The 25,831-nt window shown below is 46.5% G+C and overlaps 2 protein-coding genes across 2 annotated transcripts; one reads left to right on the top strand and one right to left on the bottom strand.

Moving 5' to 3' along the window:
- Positions 1-13: 13 nt before the first annotated feature.
- On the bottom strand, positions 14-16,746 carry PLOD1 (procollagen-lysine,2-oxoglutarate 5-dioxygenase 1). Its single transcript, XM_063417340.1, has 19 exons — positions 16,522-16,746; positions 12,704-12,795; positions 12,088-12,224; positions 11,301-11,464; positions 10,971-11,083; positions 9,582-9,645; positions 8,398-8,495; positions 7,968-8,069; positions 7,731-7,862; positions 7,318-7,439; positions 6,557-6,661; positions 5,987-6,112; positions 5,029-5,170; positions 4,420-4,533; positions 4,081-4,146; positions 3,652-3,756; positions 3,129-3,275; positions 2,692-2,817; positions 14-1,957 (listed from the first exon to the last, which is right to left on the bottom strand). The coding sequence occupies exons 1-19, from the start codon at positions 16,601-16,603 to the stop codon at positions 1,802-1,804; spliced, it is 2,193 nt and encodes a 730-aa protein (XP_063273410.1). The 5' UTR covers positions 16,604-16,746; the 3' UTR covers positions 14-1,801.
- A 926-nt stretch (positions 16,747-17,672) lies between these two features.
- KIAA2013 (KIAA2013 ortholog) lies at positions 17,673-24,308 on the top strand. Its single transcript, XM_063417341.1, has 2 exons — positions 17,673-20,304; positions 21,033-24,308. The coding sequence occupies exons 1-2, from the start codon at positions 19,332-19,334 to the stop codon at positions 21,890-21,892; spliced, it is 1,833 nt and encodes a 610-aa protein (XP_063273411.1). The 5' UTR covers positions 17,673-19,331; the 3' UTR covers positions 21,893-24,308.
- The last annotated feature ends 1,523 nt before the right edge of the window (positions 24,309-25,831 follow it).

Below are 25,831 nucleotides of genomic sequence, written 5' to 3'. Positions count from 1 at the left end.
CGCACGGACCCCGTCACGGGAAAAGGTTTAATGAGAGTTCCCCCCGCTCAAACCGTACAGCTCATTAACGCCCACCACCGAACCGGCCCGAGGAAACACACAACAAAGTAACAAAACAAACGAAAAAACCTGCTGCTGAATAAATACTTAATACACATTTTGGACATCTCGACGACTGTCTTATTAATCCCTTCGTTTGGTAACAGACAGTTCTAGATTTCACATAACAGGACTTAGCACAGTTTTAATTCTCAAATTATTTCCCCAGCCTGGATTTTTCTCTCCTGGGCACAGGTGAGTGTGTGGCCTCCAAATAGACCTAAAGAGCTCAAATAAAGCAGTGGGGAAAGCTCCATGTCCCCTTCCTCAGGCACATTGCAATTGTGTACAGCTCCTGCCACAACTTACATGCCTGAAGCTGTTCTGCCCCCGTTAGAGTGACCCATTCCAGAAGAACGGCTCTACCCCAAATATCAGGCAGCAGAAGCTGGAGACAGACAACTAAAAGGCAGACTTTTTTTCCCCTAAGGACAATCACTCTGTGAATTTATTGCTAGTCTGGCATAATGGTGTCTGATAAGCAGAGCTGGTATTGCACAGGCACAAAAGGTTTCTGCCCCTTCCCTCTCTAACCACAGGTCTAGTCTAGACGTATTTTTACACCTGCTGGTTCACCACAATCTCTCAGCACTTCCCAGCCACTCATTTCTATTATCCTTGACCCCACTGGAGAAGATTCTGCAATGGAGTGTTTTGGTTTTCAATCTCAAATAATGCAAACACTGAATAATTATTTCCTCTAAGAACCAGAGAACAGCTCTTTTCATCTAATGTGAATGGGCCATCAAAGAAAATTATTAAAACACTCTCTGACAAATGGAATGAGGCCACCAAAGACCACTGGGACCTCTGGGTTGTTATCCAGAGATTGATCAGAGCTTTTGGCTATCGTAACATGGTATAGAACAGAGACAATTCTGCAGTGAAGCCCCCTGGCTGAGGTAGCTGTTCCCAGCCTTCCCTTTCTCAGATTTAATCTACTTATTGACATGGCCTGAATTTGTGTGGATAAGTGTGCTGCTCTTAGCTGGAGAAACAGAAGGTAGGGGGAATCTTATCTCTTCAGTCTAATTCCAGAGGTAAAGCATCATCATCAGACCTTCCTTTAGCTAACCAGAAGCACCTATGCTGCCACTGCTGCTGCTTTGAACTTTGTGATTTGCTTGCAAGGACAGCAAAGAGGTAAGGAACCAGATGATCTTCAGGCTCTTCCAACTCACTTTCATTTGGTGTGACACTTAACTTTATGACTCCTGGAGTCAGCTCCCTGATTAGTTTATATTTGGAATAATGTCCAGGAATTATTGCCTAACATCCAGTCCCATCAATCATCATCCCATGCTGTGGATGAAAACAGGCTTCCAGCTTGTAACTTGCCTCCAAAAAGCTGGGTTTTCAGTCCAAAAAAGCATTTTTTAAAGCCAATCAATCACTGATGAAAGTTCAAGCAAATGGCACTTTCAAGAAACAGTGGATGAGGAGCAGAATCAAAAATGAAGGCACAAAATCTCCTTTGGACTTCTACAGCAATATTCCTAGATATTACCTGCAGTATCAGAGAGGGAGATCTCCCAGCAGTGGAGTCTTAGAATATCATTAAAACTCATATTAAAAATCATATAAAAATCAAATCCAAACAGCTTTGAGCAATGCCTTAGAAACTCTCAGCAGCGTTCCCCGTTTCCACTCAACGTCAGCAGTGAGCAGGGCCAGGGAAAGGTCCTTCCTGGGCAGCAGAACTCTAGGGGTCTAGAAAGGACACTGCGATGTAGCGGGTTCCTTTGGTGGTTGCGAGACCTTCGTGGTAGTGGGTCAGGCGTCCTGGATGCATGAGGGTCCAGCCTTTCCTTGGAGCTCGGATGGAGCAGTTGTAGCGCAGGAAGCGGCAGCCTCCTCCCTGGGGGAACACGAGAGACACGTCAGCTTGGAAAAAGCACCTCAGGGAAGGGGTCCCTGCCTTGTGACAGCACTTCTGAAAATGTGACAAGGTGCTTGGGGAATCTGCTGTGTTCTGATGCATTCAGGAATCTCTTTCCTAGCCTAAACCAGTCATTAATTGTAATCCTTACTGCAAAGAAGCCCCATGTGGATCAGTGAAGGGTTTTTGTAGCAGTGCATTCCACACCCAAGCAGGTGCCTCTATACAAGAGAAAGAGTTTCAGCTTACCTTGGAATATATAAAGAAGTTAAACTAGAATTTTCTGTAGCCCTCTCATTGTAACTGGCCCAGTACCAGCACAAAAGCCCTGACTGAGCTTTAAAAGTACATCTCAAAGCCTGTTGCCAATTTCATTGGGCAAGGTGCCAAATAGCCCACCCAGACCATCAGGTACTAAAGGGACAGCACAGAAGTGCTCAAGGCTTTTTTCTAGACTGCCTTAGCCAGTGTAAGAGTGTTTTCTACAGTGTAAGAGTGTTTCTGTGTTTGGCTTGTATTTCTTTGTTCCATAATGTTTATTATTTTGTCGCTATTAAAACCTTTTATTTTAAAAACCATGTCCAGAGACGTCGTCTCGCTATTATTAAGCCATTTTTCTGCAAGGCTGGACCCTCAGCGGTATTAGGAACCCCAAGAGGTTTCCAGCTGCTCCAGGTGCTGTGCTGCACCCCTGACCCCTGGCAGACACTCACCTCGTAGTCGATGCCAACTCTGTTCAAGGCAATGTTGATGGTGAAGGTGGAGGCGTCGTGGTGGGGCACTAGGGATGGCTGCTCGTCAGGCTTGTAGCGAACCACAAAGGCCAGTTCAAACTGGGTCTGGGAGAGAACAACAAAGTGCACTGTGTTAGAGGGCTGCAGTGGGCTGTGGCTTCTGAGCTGCAGAGCAGGGTGCAACACTGAAATTGCATCCCACTGCTAAAGGAGAAAGGCAACAATCAGGCAGAAGAACATCATTGAGAAATTGTGTATTTCCTAAAGCAAGTGCTTTATGTCACGCTGCAGGGTCAGTTCCTCTGTACTGGGAAATTGTGTGGGTATTACTGGAGGATTCTGGCAGTCTTGTCACAAAGCTGCAGCTGGAGGAGGTGCTGAGCTGACCATGAGTTTTGCTGTTAAGGTGGACATACCTTGGTGTAGTATCCTGGGTACAGTTTCTCTGTGATGGGTGCAATATAGTCCAGAAGAAACTTATACCATTCTCTTTCAAAGCCAATTTGGTTCATGTGTATGTCAATAGTTGGGACATTCTCATATCCTCCTTGTATTCTGCTGTCCTGAAATAGAACCAACAGAAACCATAAGGATGGGAACCTTGGAGTTCAGGAATGAAAAGTACTTGTTCCTGGCAACTACAAATAAATATTATGTTTGTTTATCAGAATTTGCAGGATGAAAAGTTCATTTCAAACCATAATTAAACCCTAAGGGAAACAATATTCCCATCAGAGACACTGAGCGCTGGGATTCAGAGGACACTAAAGAAGACTCAGGGAAAAATCAGAGTTAATCAGGAGCAAAATTAAAGTATTGTCTCTACACTTCTGGTTTAATTCAGGATCTAATGCCTTCTTGCAGGAGGCACTGCTATCATCAGATGTGCACAGAAAATGGAGTGGCTCAGAACTCAGAAGAGCTCCTGCTTTTACTCACCGTGTTGTCACCTGTGGACCACTGGCCATAATGTTCCATTTCTTCCACCAGCTCATCACAGGCAGTGTCAGTGAAAATGGGGAACCAGTAAACATCTGGGCAGGGCTGCAGACAGCAGATAGGTGAGAACAGCAGAAACAAGGACAGGTGCTTGAGGCAAAAGAAGTAAGGCTAAACTGAATATACACTGAGTAAGTGGAAGGAAACTAAAATATTGAGAATGGAAATTTGTCTTCTGATTTATGTGCCCCACTTCCACTTAAGAGAGCTAGAGATGTACTTCTAGGAGAATGATTTGGCTCTAAAAGTACTTTCAAGGTCGTGTTTCCTCTGCTCAACTGCTTATTCCTGAGGATTACAATAACAATGATAAAGCATTGTCCTAAAGCTCATCTCCCATTCTGACGGATAAGAGTGAAGTTTTCTTACCATTTCTACCAATTTCCCTTTCAGAGCTGCTGTGTAGTTTTCATGGATGTACTTTTCTCTCCAGTCCTGCAATTAGAAGATAAGCAAACCAGTAATTTCTGTGGGGCCTCTGCTTAAAGAGGTAATAAAAGGTCAGGCACTCGTGCAAGCAGTATTTCACAGGCTTTGAAGAGCCATATGTTATGAATCCCAAAAACATGTTCTCTTTAAATTGTGTGCCTGTGCTCCTCATCCCACCTGAGAGACACCATCATTACAAAGCCTGACTTCCCATAGTGGTGAAGCCAATATCAGGGCTTCCCACCTTGCTGTGCCTTCTGAGTATGCAGGTTATCTCACCTCAGGATTGCTGAATATTTGCCAGAGGTCATTGTGGAGGTGACTTGTCTGATAATTCTCCAGGGACAGTATGTGTCCGAACTGATGCCGGTTTGTCAGGTACATAAAAACTCCCTGCAGAACAGAGAGAAATAATAAAGGCCTCATATTTCTGAGAGCCACCATGAAACCAAGCACTGCGCAGTTCTCCAAGCTGTTAATTTACTCATTCTTTCTCCTGTGGGTTTTCAGTTTTATTTCCACCATAGATATGAGAAACTCTGAAAGGTTACAGGAAGAGACAATAATTCTGTGTCCTGTCAGCCAGGGCTGGAAGCAGAGGAGAGCAGCAGCTGTGAGTTTAGGATCTTCCTTCTAACCCTGTCAATCCCATTTAGAGCAGTCCTGAAAAGGCCCAAAACCAAAAATGTTATCCACATTTAGTGATCCATGGCTACACATGGTTTCACAGCAAGACAGAAACCCCATGCAGTTCTAAAGTCTGCACTGTACTAGTACCAGTCCACCCTATCCCTGCCCTGGCAGAGCTGAATGCCTTGAAAGTACCTAACCCTGTCCCCTTAACCCTGGCAGGCAGCTCTGCCCTGCCAGCCTCTCCCCTTGACTGACCTGACTCCGGACGTTGTGGCAGAAGGCCATGTCAGCATCCAGCTTGCCACTGTGGAACAGCTCTCCCTGGGCAAGCTCCGAGCGCAGCGCCCTGCCTTTAACCATGTAAACGCTGCTGATGTAGGGAACGTTCCAAAGCCCCCTGGAACACAGCACAAGAAAAGTGAGACTTGAAATACCACTAAGACAGATACCGCTGGACTTGATAGGGTGACAGGCAGCACTGCAGCTTCAGCCAGGCTTGCCTAAATGAGCCAACTCAGAAAAATAGGGGGAAACTATAAGAATAGAGATTGGCATTCCAGAAAGTATCACTTATATTGCCCACAGCTTTTAAGATGCACAAATGCTACTCCACTGTGAAAGCAATGAATTGCTATTGAGTGTTTTTGCTAGGGACATAATTAATGGCTTGAATCTTTTCCCAGAGAGATCAACATATTTTTTCCAGTGATTTAAAGAAACGGAACCAGCCAAAAGTGCATAAGCTGATTTCCAGCGTTTACTGCACATACAGTGGCCTATAAAAAAGCGGGTCTGTCAAGAATATGAATGAATCAACAATTCTATTTTGTGAATCTTCCATTCAAGGATCACCTGGTATTTCCTGAAGATTCACCTGACTGACATTAAATAGCAGCTTACAGGATTTTAAGGATCACACTAACTATAATCCCCAGGTGGGAAAACATGACATGAATAAAATGAGATGATTTCAGCAGTCAGCAGTCTCAAATCCTTACTCTGATCATAAGAAAATCTGCCCCAAGAATGTTATTGTGTCTGCTCAGGGGAGAACATAAAGCAGTTTCCAAATGGGAGCAGAGACTTTTTCCGTTCCTATACACAAATATGTTTGCTCTCTCTGGTTCTTTGACATTAGTTTGATGACAATGTGCTGCAGCAAGCTTTACATTTGAGGGATTATATCAGTGAAAAGCTCTCTTTGCATACTCACACTCTCTGCCTTTGAACAATATCCACATAATCTTCCGAGCGGGCGTAGTACCCATCAGGGCTCAGCGCTCCCCAGAAATTTGACCACAGCTTCTCGTGACGGCTGACCAGGGGGGCAATCACCAGCCTGGCAGCATGAAAAGAAAGGAATTCCAGGACAGGATGTTACCACAGGAAGAAAAGAAAAATATTTACAAACCATAGTACTGTAAGAGCTATTTCCTCCCTCACTTACAGAGTTGCTGTTTTGTTAACTCTGTTGGAATGAAATGCCACATAAGAAAGGGTAAATACAGTCCCAGTCTCCTCTCTAAATGCACTCTGCACCAGGTTTGTTGTAATCCAATTTGTTCTAGTGGCTATATAAAAACAAAGCTAAGGATGATTTACATCCCCTGCCTAAAATCCAGGGATTACAACTACAGTGAAGAAAAAAAAAAACACGTAAGAGGTGTTTGGCTAACATCCCATCTCTGGCACAGCTCTCCTGGTTCCCTGCACATCTCAGGGATGTGCACTGAATTCCTCATGTAAAATGACCAGTAAGCATTGCTTAGACCAAAGGACTCACTTGTTCTGTTCAATCAGGATCCTCAGAGTCTCTGTGTTCTTCAGAACTACCTCAGCATCCAGGCTAAAGTAATATTCACAGTCAGGATCTTTCCTGCACAAATCCCTACAGCCAGAGAAAAGGAAAGTCACATACCAAACCAGAGGAAGACAAAGGACGGAGCACCGAGAATTCCTTCACCTTGCAGCCTGAAGGTCTTCTGGGTGCTCAGAGAAGTTTGGTTTAATGTAACAACCTAGAGGGCCAGCATAGTGACAATCAGATTCAGTATCCAACAGCAGATACTGAGACACAGCCAAAATCACGTTTAGCAAACTGTTCCCTCAGCTCAAACTAAAGAGCTTCCCATTTACAGCTGGCCCAAATCGACACCTGAGCTCAAACCTCCTGATCACAGACACGGAGATTCCCACTAGTTCTTAGTTTTGCTACAACACTCCTCCTCTTCAGAGATATAGTTGCATATCCTCTGTGCTCTGTGGCTGGGTATATAGATGAGAGAGGGAGATACAGAGTTATCTTTCTGTCAGAACAAAGGACCAGTGAGAATTTAGTTTCTGAAACTGGACAAAGTGAAGGTATGGAAGCTGATTTTTTTCCCAATATATAAGGGCATCAGAGTTAATGCTAGAAAAACTGAAAGGGTGACTGAAAAAAGAAGAGCAATCACTTGACAGGGGTGATCCTCAGAAAAAAACCAGATGTCTTAGTTTGGACACAGGCTGTCTCTGCTGGCTATCATGAAAGGCTTCTTCACTTACATGCCCAAGTTACGTGCCTCAGCATTCTCCACCTCATCTTCTGGTCCGATCACTTTGACAGTGAGATATTCTTTGCCATGCTCTTCTACAAAAGAGTCTACCTCCATCAAGTGATGTTCCTCCTATTCCAAAAGTAAGGACAAACAGGTGAGATGGGCTCATCCAGGCTACTCAGCCTCCTGTTCTTGAAAATGAGTGGCTGGGCAACAGTTCCTAAGCCCATTTCCACATGTTTACAGCTGGGTGGGTGTCACTGCAGGTAAGTATGCGATCTTATGGGTGCCATTGCAGATAAGAACTGTGATTACACAGCCTGGAAGTTTAGCCCAAGGTTGCAGAAGTGCCTAGAGTAGAGGATGAGGTGTACATTTTCCCCACATTTGCTATGGCCATCACAAGCCAGCTTCACTTACATGGTTGTGAATGAAGAGCTGGATTCGTTGCTTTGGGTAATGAAGGTTACGAAGCCGCAAGAAAAACTGGGAGAGGAACGGGGTGGGCTGCTCGATGAAAATGCCAATCACAATCATTGGCAATGCCTCATCCTACATTCAGGGACAAGAGGAGAAGTGGTGGGTCATGTTTCACATCAGACACACAACAATGGTAAGACTTGTTCTGAGAGGTTTGAATAGACACAGCAGCCTTACCTTAAACCCCACGAGGCTCCGCAGACCTTCATCACACACCGTGCAGCCAGTCTCAAATGTCCATATTTGAGGAATGTAATTTCCCAGGTAGTTGAGCTGCAGCTGCAAAAGGCAATTTGCCAGATTATGCATTACAGGGCAAGGGAGTTTCTTTGTGTGCAACCCCCATAGGATCACATTTCAACTTTGTTTACCTTCTCCCTGAACTAAAGAATCTGAAAAGCCTAACAGCCTGTGGGTCCAACTACATGTGGGCCTTTGAACCAGATCCATCTTGCTGCTGTGGGCCTGGACTGCTTATTGTTTCTCAAATGTAAATGCACACAGGGAAAGTCAATATAAACGGAGGCAGTGACCTGATCCACAGAGCCTAAAGGGTCACGTTGCAACAAACACAGACCAAATCTTTCTCTCAGGACAGTCCACTTACCTTGGTGGGTCCGTTTCCATGGATCACCACAGGCAGAGTGTCGTATAACAAGTTTCTTGCTCTCACTCGTGCGTTTTCAAACTTCAGAACTATCTCATCTGGAAATGACATTGTCACAGTGTTAAGGCTTTTCTTGATAATTAGAAGCACAATGCCTCATTTATACAGAAAAACTGATGAAAGATGAAAGTCAGGACAATGGATAACCGTGCACAAGTAGTTTAAGGGCTACAGGCCAAATCTTTAAAGGAGAAAAAAAATATTTAGAATGATCCTGTGAAGTAACAGGAGGATGGCTGGACAATGACTGGAAATTGGCAGAAGCAATACTGAAAGAGTCTTTCAAAACTGGTATTGACAAACTGTGCAGTGGGCAACAGCTACTGATGACAGGGACAGCTAAGGAAGGGAGGACTCAGGCCCTTCTCACCTAAGTGTTCTGTGCACCTGACATCTCTCTTTGTCACCCCTCACAAAAGTCCATCCTCCTGGCAGAGAGCATCCAGGATGTTGCCTCAACACAACCATACAAAATCCTTTGGAACAAAAACTAGCACAGATACAAGCTGCAGCCTATCATTGATATAATCAGCACAGGAGCCAAAAACTACACTGTCATTATCACTTTTTACTTGGCCAGAATAAAGATGGAATGGAGCAAGACTGCAAACATTAGGCAGCATTGACAGGAGAGTAAGTGACTCTCTCTTGCCAGCACTAGCTAAATCATTCAGCAGGTCAGGTCAGAAGCCTGGTACAGTCAGGGAGTGCTCACAGGCATATCTGGCTGCCTCTCACCTCCCATGGCATTCCAGCATGGCTCTGAAGCGGAAAGACAAGCCCCAGGCAGGGCTCTGTGTTATTACTTGCACTGGAAGTCCCTCCCAGCTTCAATCCCCAAGGCTAATGCAATCCAACATGCCTGGAGATCAAAGTGGCAGGGAGGTGTGAGATGAAAAACCTGACCTGCATTCCCTAAGGTGGAGAAGGAATTGCAATGAGAATGTAGTTGGTCACAGTGGAATTGCAAACAAATCCCAAAACTTTGGCAGAGACTTCTACTAAAGCTTTTTCTGTCAGGACAGCCATTTCTGAAATACAATCCCTTCGGCCATAACTTTATTTCTGGTGTCAACATGCAAGTTGCATTCCAAGGAGAAATGAACTTCGTTCTTCCATCTCACCTAATGCTCCATCTAGGTTTTGGAAGATCCGGCTTCTGTGGTCTAGACTGATGTTGATACTTTCCTTTAAAAGAATTAGATAAATAACCTTAATTAGAACTCAAAAAGCATTCATTCTTTACATGCAACAGACCCTATGCTCAGTGAAGACATATACCATTCCTATAGTCACTTGCAAACTCTCCTAACTCTGAAGCCTAAAACATTCCCAGATGATCATATTTCATTCAAATCTGGGACAATGCACCATTTTCTAGAACCAGTTGAATATGTTCTATTAGGCAAAACTATGCAAATCCCCTCTACCCCCCTTTTAAAGCTGCTGTGGGTGTGTCAATAAATCTGCATGATATGCATGAAGTAGACTATATACAGTCATAAATTCCACAACACATGTAATGCACAGGAATGCCAGATAGCAAAACCATCTGAAAAGTTTTGTGCCTTTTGTCCTCAGGGCAAGTGTGACCCCAAGCACTGCCCCAGGTACCAGTGTCCAACCAGAGAACAGTAAGGTGCAAGATCAGCTTGTGCAATCTTTGTTTTCATCCCCTGCTGCAAGGCACACTCTGACTGAGTCGGACTAAAATGCAGCTCTGACTTTACAGAAGTCTGTGTCCCTGCAGGCTCCTATTAAGAGTGATTACTGGAAAGGACAGCAGGGTGCTAACTTCCACTGTCTGAGTGCCAAGTGAGGGGAATTACTCAGCCCTTGCGTGGCACAGGGCCAGAACTGCAGATGAGAACATTAAAGTCTGTTCATGTTAAAGTATCACAGGCCATTCTCAGATTTGGGGAACGAAAAAAATCCAGCTCTTGTAAATTTTCTACCAACCTTGCTGGTAAAAAAATTGCAGGTCTCTCTCTAATCAGTCTGATAGCAGTTCCCTGTTTCAAATGTTTCTTCTTGATTTGTAAATTGCTGTTACAGTTTGAGTTCTCCATGCATTTGGTGTGTCTCCAGGGACAGACTGGCCTCTGTAATGCACAACTGGGCAGGGACAGCAGAACCAGAATGACCTGTGGACTGGATGGTCTGGTCAGTGCACCACACAGTGCTGAATTGGCAATGCTGCTTCCAGGGTGCATTCCAGGCTTCTGTAGGATGTTACATGGCATTTTCCTAACGTACTTCAGTGCTAGGTTGGATATCTCTAAGTCAGCACTGCACTCTGCAGTTTCACATCCCCTGGGAGGAGGCTGGTTAGTTCCTCCACACTCAATGGCTTTAAACACCAACACCTACAGATACTGGTATGAGCCTCCAGTAAGACTTTTTTTCAGACATCTCTCTTCCCATTCACATTTTATGCTCAAATATAAAAATGGCTAATAGCAGAAAAGGCTAGAATGCAAATTTTCAGAAATCCAGAATCTAGATACACCTACTCTTTTTTCTGGATCCAAGAAGATATTTGTATAGAAGAGCTGGTCACTGTCATCGTCCTCTCCTTTCCACTCCTCCACAAGCTTCTTCAGGTTTGGAGCATAACCTATGAAGCCTGTGGGAATAAGTGTGAGGAGGTGTTTCAACCCAGATGGCCAGAAAATGGAAGTACTCCTGTATACTTTCTGTATATACATGTACTTTCACTCTCTCACATGAAATCTCACTACACCCTGTGCTGCTGCAGACACTCATCAACTTTCAGTTTGCTTTGCCACTTCTCCCACAGGTCAAATAGGAGGAGAAAGCTGAAAGCAAGTTCTGTGTCTCACCTCCAGAACCCAGGAAGCGCTTTCCATCCCGCACCTGAGGATACTTGGCTTCCAGCTTTCTGTCAGGATAGATGTAATTCTCTGCTGAGAAAACCACCTTGCTCTTGGCTTGTTTGAACTTCTTCAGCAGCTCTGTGGGGCCCGAAGCAAAGAGCACATCATAGCTAGAGAAAGAGACAGATAAAAAATGACAAAAGGAATAGAATCAAAAAAACGTAGTGAGAAAAGTTTTGAGAAACAGCTGATTCTTTGGGAATCTCTTTCTTTTATTTCTGTTTAACAGTATTTCATTTTTCTGTAATGCAACTAATTAAAGTGTAGTCTTATTCATATGCTGGGCATATGAAAAGACACTGAGACTCCAACTCATCTTTTTTCTCTCTTCACCTCTCTGGCAGACTAATTCTTGGCTCTCAGGATGTGCTGCAGCCTACTTCACTTATGAAACAAATAACTCTGGTAAAAAATGCCTGCCTAGTTCCATAGCAATTGTCTGCTCATTCTCTGCAGATTGAGGTAGCCAAATTCCACCGTGGCAGAATCTAGTGCAACACTACCAACTTCATGCAGGAATTGGCATCAGTTTATTCTGATCAGACCTTCCCAACTGCCATGGATGCAGCTCTGAGTAATTCTCAGGAAACTACAGAGCATTCAGGGAAAAAAACCCCAGAGATTTGGACACACGTTTCGAAAGCAATTGATTTCACAGTTCATTTCTTCTCAGTGAGAACCTGTCCAAACAGCTGTAAGATTCAGTTCCTGGCAAATTCTTTGCAACCATTACCTGTCTGTGAAAAGGATGATCAAGTCCTCTTTATCCACATATTGCTTCAGAGCTGACTTGAGGAGACGGACCTTCTGCCCACCTCCACCTGGCTGCTGGTCATCTCCACCCTGCCACTGCTCCTCCAGCCCCAGCACCTGCACAGCGACAGGCACGGGTCACCTCAACAGGGCACTGCCCCAGCAAGGCTCACAGGAAAGAACCAGAACCCACAAACTTGGTAACTCCCAGTCCAAATCACAGCAAAAATAACAGCCCCAGGACAAATGGAGTAGGCAGCCTTTGATGCAGTCTCTGGGCTGGACAGGCAGTGTCACAACACAGCACAGTGACAAAGCACCCCTGGCCACGGGGACAGAAGCACACTCTGGACTCTGTGCCTTGGCAGTGCAATGGGAAAGTGCCATGAGGCTGCCTCGAGCAGGAGTTACAGATCTCATCCCAAGCCAGTACTCAGGGTCCTGCAGAAGTGACCCGGTCTCGGTACTTTTCAGCCAGCTGAGCAGGTGTGTGTCCTCTCTTCAGCTTTTATTTAACCACTGTGGGGCCAAGTCTTACCCATTTCACAGTTTGAAATTCCCTTTGACCCACCACCATGGAAGCTGCTAGACATCACCTGCAGTTTGTAGTTGAAGAATTGGGCTGATCTCCTGAAGCGCTGGAATCCTTCAGTCTGCTTGGTGGCAACAGTCAGAACCAGCAGATTTTCTGCAGACAGGGGAAGGCACAAGAAATACTCAACCTGTGTTGATTCCACAACCTGCTGTTCCACACCTAACTTGATTGTGGGTATAAAATGAGAGATTATGTAAAGATACAATTTCACTGCCTGAGTTCTGAGCCAAAAAAAAAATAAAATGTATTAAGTGGGTTTTTTGCCCTGCTAGTGAAAGCTACAATCCTCTTCTCTCACACAGAGTACAAAGGAAATTGGAATTGAAGATAAAAAATAGAACTACTACAAAATGCCCATTTGGAAGTCATCCATTTAATGCAGTTTTGACTTTCTGTTCCCCCCCAGAGCTGCTTTTTTGTCTCCCAGCATTGACTGGATGTAGGGAAAACCAAAATTAGACTAAATGTTATTATTCCCTCTCCATGGCTGCTTCAACTTTCTACTGCATTCCTGAGGCATTTTCCAGTTTTTCATACATATTAAATGTGAATTGAATTGTGCTATAATTTTCATTTACATTCTCCTCCCAAACTTGCTTTTCATTTCCAGCCCCTTAAAAATGATAAAACTAAATCCTGAAGCTCTCTTTCAAAATTTCTCTGTGGTACCCTGGAATGTGATTTTTATGTGGAAATTCTGGTTTCCTCATTGCAATGATGAAATGTTATACTGCACCTCAACAGTTTTGCTGAAGTAGGAATTTGTATAGGCTCTGGCAACAATGCTTAAATGCAAATCCTGCCCATCCGATTTAAACATCAGAAAATACCAGGAAAAACTGAAAGGACATTTTCTTGGCCTCAGCAGGCTGATTTTGGAACAAGGATTTCCTTCAATGAATGTACCAGATGTATCATCCTCAGGTACCCAAACTGATACTCTGTCTGGTCTTAGAGAGGAAGGATCTAGAAGCTGGAGTTTTAGATGTACCAGACAAAAGCAGCAAAAGTAAAAAGTAAGTGTAAGACTCCAATTAGGAAGAAAGAAGATATTCCCAAAGAAATTCCTCAAATCTTTTACCTGCCTGAGAATAAGAAAGAGAAGAGAGATTGAGAACAATCAACAGGTCAGGTCTAATTGTATTTATTAGACACGTGCACAAAATGACAAATAAAAGAATATGAATCCCACATAGGTGCAGTTTTTGCAGACATATGAAGTGCATTCCTAATGGAGCACCTCCAGCACACTCCAGTGTCTTGTGCCCAGCCCAGTTAGAGGGAGCAAACAGATGAGTAAAATACATGTCCTCAGGGAATATGTTAATGCCATTAGAGTTTCTAGCCACATGATGGCACACAGAAAGCCACGGCAGGTTTAGGAGAGAGCTCTGAGCTCATGGATTCTGAGAAGGTGAGGATCATACTGCCAAAGAGGGGGACAAATATGGGTTTGCCAGAGAGGAGTGTAGACAACCCTCAAATTCCAGTACATGAGGGGAGAAAGCATAAGATAATGACAAGAGAATGAAAGAAGGAGAGAAAGAAAAGAAGGATTCAAACTACTATGAAGTTATTTCAGCCCAAAATCTCAGGCATCTCACATTAAATAAATCACTAATTCATTTTCATGCTGCCACCCCAAGAAAGCCACACACTGTTTATGACTTGACTGCCAAAAGTTTGCTGGACAGGATGAGCGCTAGAGGCTCACGCAGAACAGGAAGCAGTGTCCCATTTCTAAGACAGAAAAGTTCTCCCCATACAATTTATGGACTCAGAGGAGCATGAAAAACCAGCACACAGACCACTCTCGTCCCCAGCAGAATTGCAGGTTACAGATTCCCTGTGGGGTAGGACACTAAGCTCAGTTTCTGTTCTAAGAACTCTCTGCAGTAGCGAGATCTTTCCTCCCAAGAGACATTCCTGCAGCCCAGCACTGGAAGTTTGTGCTGAGCTTTGTTGCCTCCACTCCTTCTGCTTTAACCCTTTCTTCTCTTGCCCAAAGATTCTGCTGAACACTGGTGCAGCTGAGAGGAACTTTCAAGGACAGAGCAGTAAACCCTCTCACTTTCAGTATCACATGCAAACTTTTCAAAACAAGCTAAACAGATGGATGCTTCCCTGTTTCCATATCACAGTCAAATTCCATATGCAGAAATGCAGCCTGTTCTAAGCTGGGCCTCTGGGGCCCAAAGGCTCCCTGGGCCACACTGACAATTAGGAATTGGATAAATACATTTAATAACGGCATGGCTGCAAAATACAAACACAGGGCGGTTAACAAAGCAAGCACTGGACTCAGAACCAGGGGAGCTGGACTGTACTGCAGCTTCTGCTATGCAACAAGGAGCCAATCCTGCTATCCCTGTTTTTCCATCTGCACAATGATAAAAGAGAACATTTATGACTTTTGTGAAGGTTTTAGAGCTCTATAGATGAAAAAGATACTGTAAGAACAAAGCACTGGAACAGGAACCCTGATACCAAGATCACAATGAAACGATTCAGTAAACATCTGAGTTTTTATAAAGAATAAAAATCAGAGATCAGATGATTTCAATAACAAAAAAAAATTAAAGTTATTTACTTCTGCCCTAAGTCTACAGGGAAAGCACAGCTGCAGCTGCATTTTAGGACAAGGAATGAATTTATCCCTAGGCTGTGATTTGGGAAATCTTACTGTGCCACTTCCTGTTAAGACAGTGTCTAAGAAAATACCATTAATATGAGCATCAAATAGAAAAAACCTGCACAATTTAACAGTGGATAATATAATCTCTGTATTACATTTACAGAAGATTTTTTTTTTATTCCATCAACTACAAATAACTATGCTGAGATCTTTTGCAGAGATCTAAAAGAATATCCAAAGAGAGAAGACAGGTATCATTACTCTCACATTACTCTGGGGAAGCTGAGGCACAGGAAGGATGAGGCATTTTCTCTTTGAGCCATGCCAAAAGTGATGGGTTCAGAAAATAGCTAATTCCAAATCCTTCTTCCTAACCAATTTACCTCATTCTCTCTCCCAGCTCTCAGTTTTATATCTCTAGTGTACTCTAAAACCTTATTAAAACCATGGAAGATTTGGGATGTGCAAGGAAGGCAGGACAGCACAGAGATTCTTTGTTTTAATTATCCACTATAGCCAAAGAATTCCCAACACCCCCATAGATACACACTAACTGTATTAAGTAATGTACATCTATAATCAAGGTACTTATACCAGAATCACACTGCGAAGAGGAATATTCTACATAACAAGATTAAATCTCATCCTAATTGCCTATTCTCTAATGAAGACAGAGATAATTATCCAAACTTCTTGGCAGAGTGACAGTGTATGAACCCCTTTGTCAGTGCTGCTGACATTCTGAAGCTGCCCTAATCCTGTGCTGTTCTACCAACTACTCCGGAGTTTCTACCAACTGTTTACAGGGGGATAGAGTAATGCTATTTTAGGAGCATCCCTGATCTTGAGTCCGGGATCAAATTAATTACCTAATTACCTACCCTTTACTAAATTCTTGAACCGTCTAAGTTCAAAAGCAGGGAGGGGCTGACCCAGGTGGGATGCAACCCACGGGACCCAGAGTCCTTCCCCGGGCTGAAATGATGTTGTCTCACGAAACTCGGAGCTGTGAGCTGCTCCAATGCCTCCCAGGGGCTCCCACTGCCGCAGGCTCGGCTCGGGCAGTGCCTGGGAGCGAGAGCAGGGCGCGGAGGCCAGCAGTGGCACCCTCGGCGGCTGTGCCCGTCCGTCAGCCTGACCGGCGGCTCCCCGGTGCCCCCGAGCCCCCGGCAGCCCCCCCTTACCTTCCTGCAGCGAGGCGCGGCCGCCCCCGGCCCCGAGCAGCGCCAGCACCGCCCAGAGCAGCGGCACGGCCGGCGGCACCATGGAGACGCCTTTCCCCGCGGAGCGCGGTCCGGGAGCCGGCACCGGCCGGGAGCGATGCGTGCCGCACCGAGCGGGCGCTCCGGGGCTGCAGGAGCTGTGCCACGCACCGGACCCGCCCGGCGGAGGAAGCGGGGAGGCGCCGGCTCCTCCTCCCGGGCAGCCCCCGCAAGAGGCGGGCGGGCAGCCGGGGCAGGGCGGGGAGACGGGGCAGGACGAGCTGGGACTGCGAGGAAAGCGAGGGAACAGCGAGCCGGGAGCTCATGAGGAGATGGCGGGGCTGCAGCGGCTTTGCTCGGGCTGCGGGCTCCAGCGGGCAGTGGGTGTGCAGAGGGGCAAACAGACACCGAGCAAACGCCGGTGGAGGAGGAGGGGAGTCACTCTCTGGCCAGCTTCAGCTACTGGTGGGCTGCAGCTGGCTGACACTTAGGGGATATTTATGTATAAAAAGCAAAACACGAATGGGTTATGTTGTGCACAGCTCGAGAAACTGGAAGCCGTATTAAATACCTTCTTCCTACCTTCCTCCCACCTGTCACCTCCTGTATTTCCTTGATGAACACAAAATCTGCAGTGGTTTTGTTTCCTGTACTAACTGGTTTTCTCTGGCCATATACACATCTTTAATTTAATTTAATAATCTTATATTAATCTCTATGCCCTTGTGCTGGGTTTTCTTGCTGTGACCCTGATCACTTATCCAGGCATCTCTTCTATTTCATTCTGCCTTTGAGAACACGCAAAATAATCCTGTCTTAGAAATTTACACTTCTTAAAATTAACATTTGCTTTACGGTCACTTTTACACTGTAGTGAATGGAAGATTTAGATGTAGGGAAACCCTTCTGAGCCTGCAGGACACCAGGTGAGGAGCTACCACTGACACAGATCCTGTGTGAGGCCTCTTTAAATTAACAGAAAACACAGATATAACAGGGTTCAGGGGGAAAAAAAAAAGGTATGAGGAGAAAAAAATCAAGCACATTAGAAGGGTCACACTGTAGCTGATATTGTCCATGATCTATAACAACATCATCCCAAAGAATCCCCATTACAGTTTGTTTGTTCACTGAGAATATTCTTGAGCGTGTTCGAAGCACTTTTCCTTCCATTCCTTCTCCCCACTGCAGGAATTCCCTCATAACTACCAGGCAAACAGAACAAGCAATGAGCATTCCAGGCAACAACCCAAGAAAATATTAGTTCTCTCTAAGATGGTGATTTCAGACAACTTCCTTTTGCAAAAATGCCAGTTTCCTTAAATTAAAAAAAAAAAAAGAAAGAGAACATACTTTCACTTTAGATTTCTTCAGTACTTTGCAGGCCTGGACAAAGCCTGTGATAAATCTGTTGCAGCTTTAACAGTTTAAGGCAGGAGCCACAGCAAAGATGTTCAGTCCTTGACCTTCAGCCCTCAGACTGAGAGCTGCAACCCAACACAGATTTTCCAAATTGCAAGTTTCTCATTCTAATGAATTTAAATCTCTCCCGTCTAAAGCAAAAGCGGTTTTGCACCCTCGAAATCATGAATGCCTCATTGTTTACGTCCTGCACCCAGGCTGTCTCTGTTTGACAGCTTTGTGTTCTGCGGGCATGCCAAGCACACGTTCCCAGCTGTGTGTGCACTCTCTGTGCGCTGGCTGCCTGTCCTTTCAAACAGAGCCAGCTGCCAGTGCAGATGTTCCAGGGAGTACGTGCAACACGTGCTCCGGGCACAGCAGAGACTTCCTGAAAGCTGGAAGGGCCAGAGCTCTGCTCTCACAGCAGCCTCGGAGCGGAGACACCGCCAGCCCCGCTGAAACCTGCAAGGAACCGGATCCCACCCACCGTTCTGCGATCCCAGCGCCCTCCCCGTCACCCCCCAAACAAAACAGCTCATTTGCAGGAATAAATGAACAATGTGTGTCCTCTGTTTCCCGTCACTGAGCTGGTTCGTTGCCTGAAACTGGCCGAGATTTCCACGTTTTACTTTAACTCACGGTGTTTCTGTCTGACGTGCTTGAAACTGTTTCTCGTTCTCTCTGCCCAGCACTGCTGTGGATACAAAGCTTTCCCCTGCACGTCTAAGACACACCTGAGAAAGTTTGTTCCTCTATTTACCACACAGTGGGATACAGTTTGATAGAAAGAACTTCCTTTCCCGCACAATCTCTGTTGCGGTAAACCAGCAAACTGCAAAGGGAATTACGGAAATCCCCTCCAGGCCTTTCCGATCGATGCAGTGACCGGGGCTGGAGACAGAACCTCAGCCCGGGGCTGGAGCTGCTCGAGGGCACCGCGGATACAGCAGAGGGAGCGGGGCAGAGACAGGGCGGGCCCGGAGACACGGCTTGGAAGTCGAGGGATCCCGGAGCTCAGGAGGCTCGGAGCCGAGGAGGGGTCCCGGTAACGGGAGGGGCCCGGAGTCTGCGGCGCCCCGAGCAAAGGGGGACCTGGAGCACCGGGAGGTGGAAGCCGGGGCGGTTGGAAGCCGGAGGAGCTGGAAACCGGCGGGGTTGGAAGCCGGGCGGTTCCAGGCCGGTGGTCCCGGCGGCCCCGGGGGACCCCAGCGGGCCGGGCCGCGCCTCCCGCCCGGCCCCCCTCAGGGGCGGAGAGCGCGCCTGTCGCAAAGCGCTGCAAAGCGCCGCCAAGCGCGGCCGGGCTGCCGCAGGGCGCGGCGGCGATGGCGGCTTAGGGCCGGTGCGGCGCCGGGGCCAGGCAGGGCCGGGCCGGGGCTCCCCCGCCGCCGCCCATGTGGCTGCAGCAGCGGCTGAAGGGGCTGCCGGGGCTGCTGTCCAGCAGCTGGGCGCGGCGCCTGCTGCTGCTGCTGGTGCTGCTGCTCGTCGCGTACTGGTACCTGGGCGCGGCGCGGGCGCGGGGCGCGGGGCGCGGGGCCGAGCCCCGGGGAGCCGCCGCCCTCTGCGTTCAGGCGGCCGCGGGCGCCTGGCGGGCGCAGACCCAGCGCGGCGATGCGCTGCCGCTGCTTGAGGAGGCGGCGGGGGCCGGCGGGGCCCCGGGGCTGGCGGTGGCGGGCAACGGGTTCGTGCTGCTGGACGTGTCCGCCGGGCGGCTCTGGGTGCGGCCCGCGGGGCCCGCCGGGGGCCCGGCGCTCGCCACCGAGTACCCGGCGCTGGTGCGGCTGAGGGCGCTGGGCGGGCGCGGCGAGGCGCGGGCGGCGCTGGCGGCGCTGCGGGACGGGGCCGTGCGGAGGGTGCGGTGCGTGCAGACGGGGCCCGGGGCCGGCGCCGGGGACTGCGTGACGGTGCGGGAGGAGGTGGTGGCCCACCGGAGCCGCCCGCATCTCTACCTGCAACGCATCCGCATCGCCAACCCCACCGAGCGGGTGGCCGCCTTCGAGGCCTCGGCCCCCGCCGCCGGGCCCGCGCTGGGCGGGCGCTTCGCTACCAGCCTGGAGAAGGCGGAGGAGCGGCAGTTCCTGCTCTCCTCCGGCCGCCTGCTGCTGGCCGGCAGCCCCAAGGTGGTGCTGGTGGTGGTGGCTGCCAAGAAACTCGTGAGCCGGGTGCAGGTCGCGCCCAAGTCGCACTTTGACGAGACCGTGCTGTCCGTGGTGTACACCTCGGAGCCCATCGAGGTGTCCAGGCTGGAGGAGACGTTCAGCAAACTGAAGGAGGCAGCCAAGAAAGAGATGCTGGAGGTGATGCAGATGGGGGTGGAAGATCTTTTCCAGGAGCACCAGCAGACCTGGTCTGACTTGTTCATTTCAGGTAAGGAGAGCGATGCTCAGCTTCCCTGGGGTTGTTTTGGAGGTGTCTGAGAGCTCGGTGTCCTGGTTGCTGTAAGGTCTCCAGAGGCTCTGCTCTTCCTGATGGGTTTGGGATCATGTTCCTGGTTTGGAAGCCAGCTTGTCTCACAAAGTGGAGTACACCTGACTACGTATAGAAACTGATAGAAGAACATTTATAATTGTTATTCTGTGTGTGCTGCTTTTCGTGGCTTCAGGAACTTCACTGATTTGCCCTGCATGTCAATTGGAAATAAAGTTGACCTTTAGTGGTAGCATAAAACATAAACCAGATTCTGCTTGGAAGTTAAGGGCTGTTCTACAAAGATGCTTTTTCTTAAGATTTTAATGTCTTACATAAAAGAGTAGCTGACCAAATAATGTAGAACTTGCTATTTATAAAAATAAAATATTTTAAATATATATTTTATAAAAAGATTATGTTCTTTTGACAGATCATTCTTGCAGAATTAAAATGACAGGCTTGTAAAGCATTTGTATATTAAATTAACTTTGTCTTTAGTGGGAGCTTGGCTTTTCAAACTCTCAAGTAGCAGAGAGAGAATCTTCTTAGACAAACACAAGGGAACATTTCACTTTGTTGTTTTATGGACAAAGGTTTCTTAGATGTTATATTGAACATCAATGTGCATGTTTGATCTCCCTTTCCCTAGCCAATTTCTGACTATTGGCTGTTTCCTTTTGCCACAGGGATAGAAATGAGGAAGATCACAGATGCACATACCCCATCCAGTGAGACTGTCAACATGACCCTGTACTACGTGCTGTCCACCGTGCCAGCCCCACTGCTGGACCCTCTCCTGGGCAGTGAGGACAGGGAGAGGATCGAGGCCAGCCTCAACTACGCTGACCACTGCTTCAGTGGCCACGCCACCATGCACGCCCAGAACCTGTGGCCACCACGGCTGAGCAGCGTCACCCAGATCCTGCAGCTCTCAGACCTGTGGAAGCTGACTCTCCAGAAACGGGGCTGCAAGGGCCTTGTGGCAGCTGGGGTCCACGGGCTCATGCAGGGAATGGTGCTCAGTTTTGGGGGTCTGCAGTTCACAGAAAACCATCTCCAGTTTCAGGCTGACCCCGACGTGCTTCACAACAGCTATTCCTTACGTGGGATCCATTACAACAAGGACCTGATCAATCTAGCTGTTCTCCTGGATGCTGAGGGGAAGCCCTTCTTGCACGTGTCTGTGAAGTTCCAGGACAAGCCTGTCAGACTGTATGCCTGTGAGGCAGGCTGCATGAACGAGCCCGTGGAGCTGACCTCGGAGGCACGGGGTCACACCTTCCCCGTCATGGTGACTCAGCCCATCACACCACTGCTTTATATATCAACAGATTTGGTCCACTTGCAGGACCTGAGACACACACTCCACCTAAAAGCTATTCTTGCTCATGAGGAACACATGGCCAAGCAATACCCAGGCTTACCCTTCCTCTTCTGGTTCAGTGTGGCCTCCTTAATTACTTTGTTTCACTTGTTTCTGTTCAAACTCATCTACAATGAATATTGTGGGCCCGGAGCCAAGCCACTCTTCAGGAGTAAGGTATAAGGCTGCTGCTTTTGGCTGCTGTCCACTGAGTGTTGTCAGCCTGATGTCGTGTCAGCTGTGCCTGGGCAGGCTGTGTCTTGGACTGTGATGATTTTTAGTCTCAAAACAAGCAATCTGTGACCCCCTTCTTGCAAGAAGGAGGATTAGGGCAGGGGTTGGAGAAGAAGGGATCACAATTGTTAGAAAACATAAACTCCTTGTCTGTCCTTAGACATTTGTGAGGCTGCAGGTGGAGGCAAACACAGCTTTCTGTCCTTTTTCCACACATCAGTGTAGGACATTGCTTGTTTCTAGGCCAGCAATTGCAGTTGTCATGAGGTGATGCTTCTTGTTATTCAGTACCAGAAAGTGAGAGAGCTGCTGTCCCTGTCTGTAGTGCTGTGTGGAGCTCTGCACACCTGCCTGCCTGCTCTGAGTGTGTGACATGTCCCACAGGAACACCCAGAGGCAGGCTGCTGGTCTGAGGGGAGGTTCTGACTGGTACACGTTCATGTTACAGACACTGTGCAGTCCTCCATCAAACCACACCACCAGCATTTTGGGAAGATGCTGAGTTGGTGTTTCTCCCAGTCAGACAAAATACAAAGCTGTGTTCAGGAAAGTACTGAGTGCATTTTACTGTGAGTTGAAGTTTCTGGCTCCAAGCTCTCATGCATCTTACCTGGGTGTAAAAAAATTCAGTTTGTTTTGAGTTGCCTTGGAAAACTTACTTGCTGTAAAAACTTAGCACAGACTAGACGGTAGATGGTGAATTCTGCTCTTAGCACTGGGACTTTCTGATTGGTGTTGATATGAAGTGGAAATGCAAGACCAGACTGGATTTGCTGTGTTAGTTGTGCTGTTCAGAGGCTTCCCTCCTGAGGGCTGAACAGAGTTCAATGTAGGTTTTATTGAGAAAAAAAAAAGAGATGATAGTTAAACAGAGCTGTCAGAGGAAAAGTTCTAGCTATAGATTGTACTGTTACTCCAAATTATAAAATCAAGTTCGATTTTGGATAGCTAAGGCTGAACAGAAGGTATTGAATAAACTTGACAGCTGGTATGTGTGGGGTGTTTCAAGTGAATTGGAATTTTCCCTGTGAGCTCACTGTTTTTGTCCTTTTGAGCACTGGAGATAAAGCCTGATCCCAAGCAGGTCTGAATACCTGTGATCCAATAAAAGACTGAGTGGGAGGTGCTTGTAGCCAGACAAACTAACCTGGGAGGAGGTAGGATAGAAATATATATCAGACAACTGCAGTTACAAGCCTCTGATCATGATCAGAACCTCAGTGCAAAGGGAGGAAGGGGTTAGGAGGTGATGTCAGCTATTGTGTGTCAGCTGTGCCCTGACACGCCCTGAAATGTGTCCTTGGAATTATGTAATCGTGTCCTTTCACTGTTGTCTATCCAGTTGCCTTTGTCATCCCCAAGATTTGCCTTCTGCCTTTTACAAGTGACCTGTTCACTGCTGCAGGTGCCCGTCCCCGACTCTGCCCCCTGAAGTGCCCGGGGCTGGCCTGGCCTCGTCCCCCTGGGCCCTGCAGAGCCACAGCTCTGCTGCCTCGGCTTAGCTGGACCCACTTCAAATGGAGGTGATGCAGAACTTGATTCCAGAAACAGGGAAGAAGTGAAAGCCAGCTGAAGCTCTGAGTCTGGAGCAGTAAGCAAGATAGGTGGTCTTGGAATAACAACCTGTTCTATTAATTGAGTGGGAACATCCCTGCATCCGAGTGGACTTAGTCTTGCTTTCAGCCTCCATTTGCACAAGACTCCTGGCAATTTTGCAGCTGAGAACAAGGACCATTTGAAAGCAACAATCCTTTTGTGCCTTGCTATGACAGGAATCTGAGACTTGGAAGGTGTGGTGATTCAGTAGTTTATCCCAGAGGCTTGTGTAACAGATGTTTCCTTTCCCTGTAAGCTGTTCAGTTCCCTAGGAGTAATCCATTTGGTGAAAATACTTGAAGATATACTAAGTCCTTTGATATTTTGATCTCTTTTGTTTTTTGTTTTTTTTTTAATTCATGGAAAAATTAAGGATGATGGTTCCCTTCTGAGAGTTAACTAGAAAACTTTAGTGTAACTTCCTTTCTGATATACAGTTTTTAATTTATTGCTTGAGGGGAGGGGGAGTATGTTAATTTTTCCTCCACTTCAGCAACAGTCAATTGAAGTGTAGATATCTAAATTCTCGTAACAGGTTTTTCAGCCTTTATGACTGTAGACTGCAAAATCAATTTACTGAAATTGCTTTCTGGATATACACTTGGAACTGCTGATCTACAGATTTCCTATTCTAAGCCTATTGAGACTTTGTGCATTGATTTGTTTTGGCTATGGGGAAGACATCCCACTTTCTAGTGACTTACAGGTTGTTTGGTTTTAAAATACCAAAGCTGTTGTTTCTAAATAAATATCTTTCAGTCTAATCTGACTGCTGAAGTGTGGCTGGGTTTTTTGTTGTTTTTGTCTCTGTTCTCTCCTGCCTTTGCTCCACACCCAGTTTAGATAAGCAGAGCCCTCTGTTACATCTGTGGCCAGTACTGACAGCAAATAGTGTGGCAAATGATCTATAAATGGATATAAGACACTTTGGAAGGCACAACACGTGACAAAAACACACAGGGTAAAGTTCATCTCCATTTCCTTGCTCAGTATAACCTGGTTCTGTGCTGAGGAAAGAAGGCCAAGCTTTACTTTGAAGACCACAGAAACAATCCCAGGGAACCACCAAGCAGCAGATTTTAACAGCCATCCAGCAAGTAATGAATTTGGCACAGCTGGTGGTCCCAAGGAAAAACTGGGTCAGGATTCAAATTAAAATTTTCAGAGGGGTTACTGTCTGGTTTCAGATGAAAAACATCCCTCAGGAAAGCAGATTTCAGTGTCTGTAACTTTTCTGCAGACAATCCCATTTACTAATTAGTATATCAGAGTTACTGCCCTTCAAGGGAATAAAGTCAGGGAAGCAGCAGAGTCCATTATAAGTTGTACCTTGTGTACTGAAGGAGATATTTACTATTCTGCTTTAACAGAACACACCAGAAGCTCCTTCTCTTTCTCACTGATGTTCCACGAGCTGCTTACTTTCTGTGAAACATCTGGCATGAAGATAAGAACTTCCAGGGGGTATTTCCATGGTATCAGCTGGAGGCTGAGCCATTTGATGTTCCCTGGAGGAATTGCCAGCAGCATGACACCCATGGAGCCCAAGGAAGACTGTTAAAGCCTGGAAAGGATGGATAAGCTACCATCACATAAAGCATGAATAGAACAAAAACCAAAACAGCTTTGAGAGTGTTTTACATTAAATGTATTAGGATTCCTGGGAGCATTTCCTCCATACAAAAGAACCGTTTCAGAATTCCTCCATGAAGAAGGGGAAGAGAAACAGGGTTTATTTACAGTATGCAAGAGAGCAGAAGGTTATATTTGTGAAATGCAGGAATGCTTAAAGAACTAAACGAAATTCCATGTTTACAAGCACACAACAAAAAAAGTTAAAATAGTAACTGACCATGCAAAATTTATACTTTTAGTTGGAATTCAGTGAAAATGATAGTGACATGGAAGCTAAACTGAGCAGCATAACGTTGTTTAGCTTGTAAATTCAGACACTAAGAAAAGAGCCAACAAATTAATGGAAAAAAAGTTCAGAATCTTAATTTTGCACTGTTAATCCTGGTTTCTGTTTTTGTCAGATAATAAATACAAGATGCTGGAACAGGATTTGGTTGATCCAATTTGCAATTCAAAATGCAGCTTCCTTGAGTGCTATTGTCTGGGTAGGAGGAAAATACATTCTGGAGAAGCAGACAAAACAGCAAAGCATTCTATATTTCTGCCCTCCACATGTGTGCTCCAGGCATCTTTCATCCAAAACAGTGTCTACTGCTGAATGGAAGCTCTGGAAATCAGGGATTTTGCTGCTTGTTAATCCTGACATTAAACATGAGA

This window comes from Prinia subflava, chromosome 21 (assembly GCF_021018805.1).
Source record: "Prinia subflava isolate CZ2003 ecotype Zambia chromosome 21, Cam_Psub_1.2, whole genome shotgun sequence".
Taxonomy (NCBI): domain Eukaryota; kingdom Metazoa; phylum Chordata; class Aves; order Passeriformes; family Cisticolidae; genus Prinia; species Prinia subflava.
This window is presented reverse-complemented; position numbering and strand designations above follow the sequence as displayed.

What these genes read in the sequence shown, in the direction of transcription:
- PLOD1 (XM_063417340.1), bottom strand. Translation starts at nt 16,603, where the DNA reads ATGGTGCCGCCGGCCGTGCCGCTGCTCTGGGCGGTGCTGGCGCTGCTC. An exon ending in TCTTCAACTACAAACTGCAG is followed by an intron (nt 12,225 to 12,703) that starts GTGATGTCTAGC and finishes GTCGCTGTGCAG; the next exon opens with GTGCTGGGGCTGGAGGAGCA. An exon ending in GCGCTTCCTGGGTTCTGGAG is followed by an intron (nt 11,084 to 11,300) that starts GTGAGACACAGA and finishes TTATTCCCACAG; the next exon opens with GCTTCATAGGTTATGCTCCA.
- KIAA2013 (XM_063417341.1), top strand. Translation starts at nt 19,332, where the DNA reads ATGTGGCTGCAGCAGCGGCTGAAGGGGCTGCCGGGGCTGCTGTCCAGC. An exon ending in GTCTGACTTGTTCATTTCAG is followed by an intron (nt 20,305 to 21,032) that starts GTAAGGAGAGCG and finishes CTTTTGCCACAG; the next exon opens with GGATAGAAATGAGGAAGATC.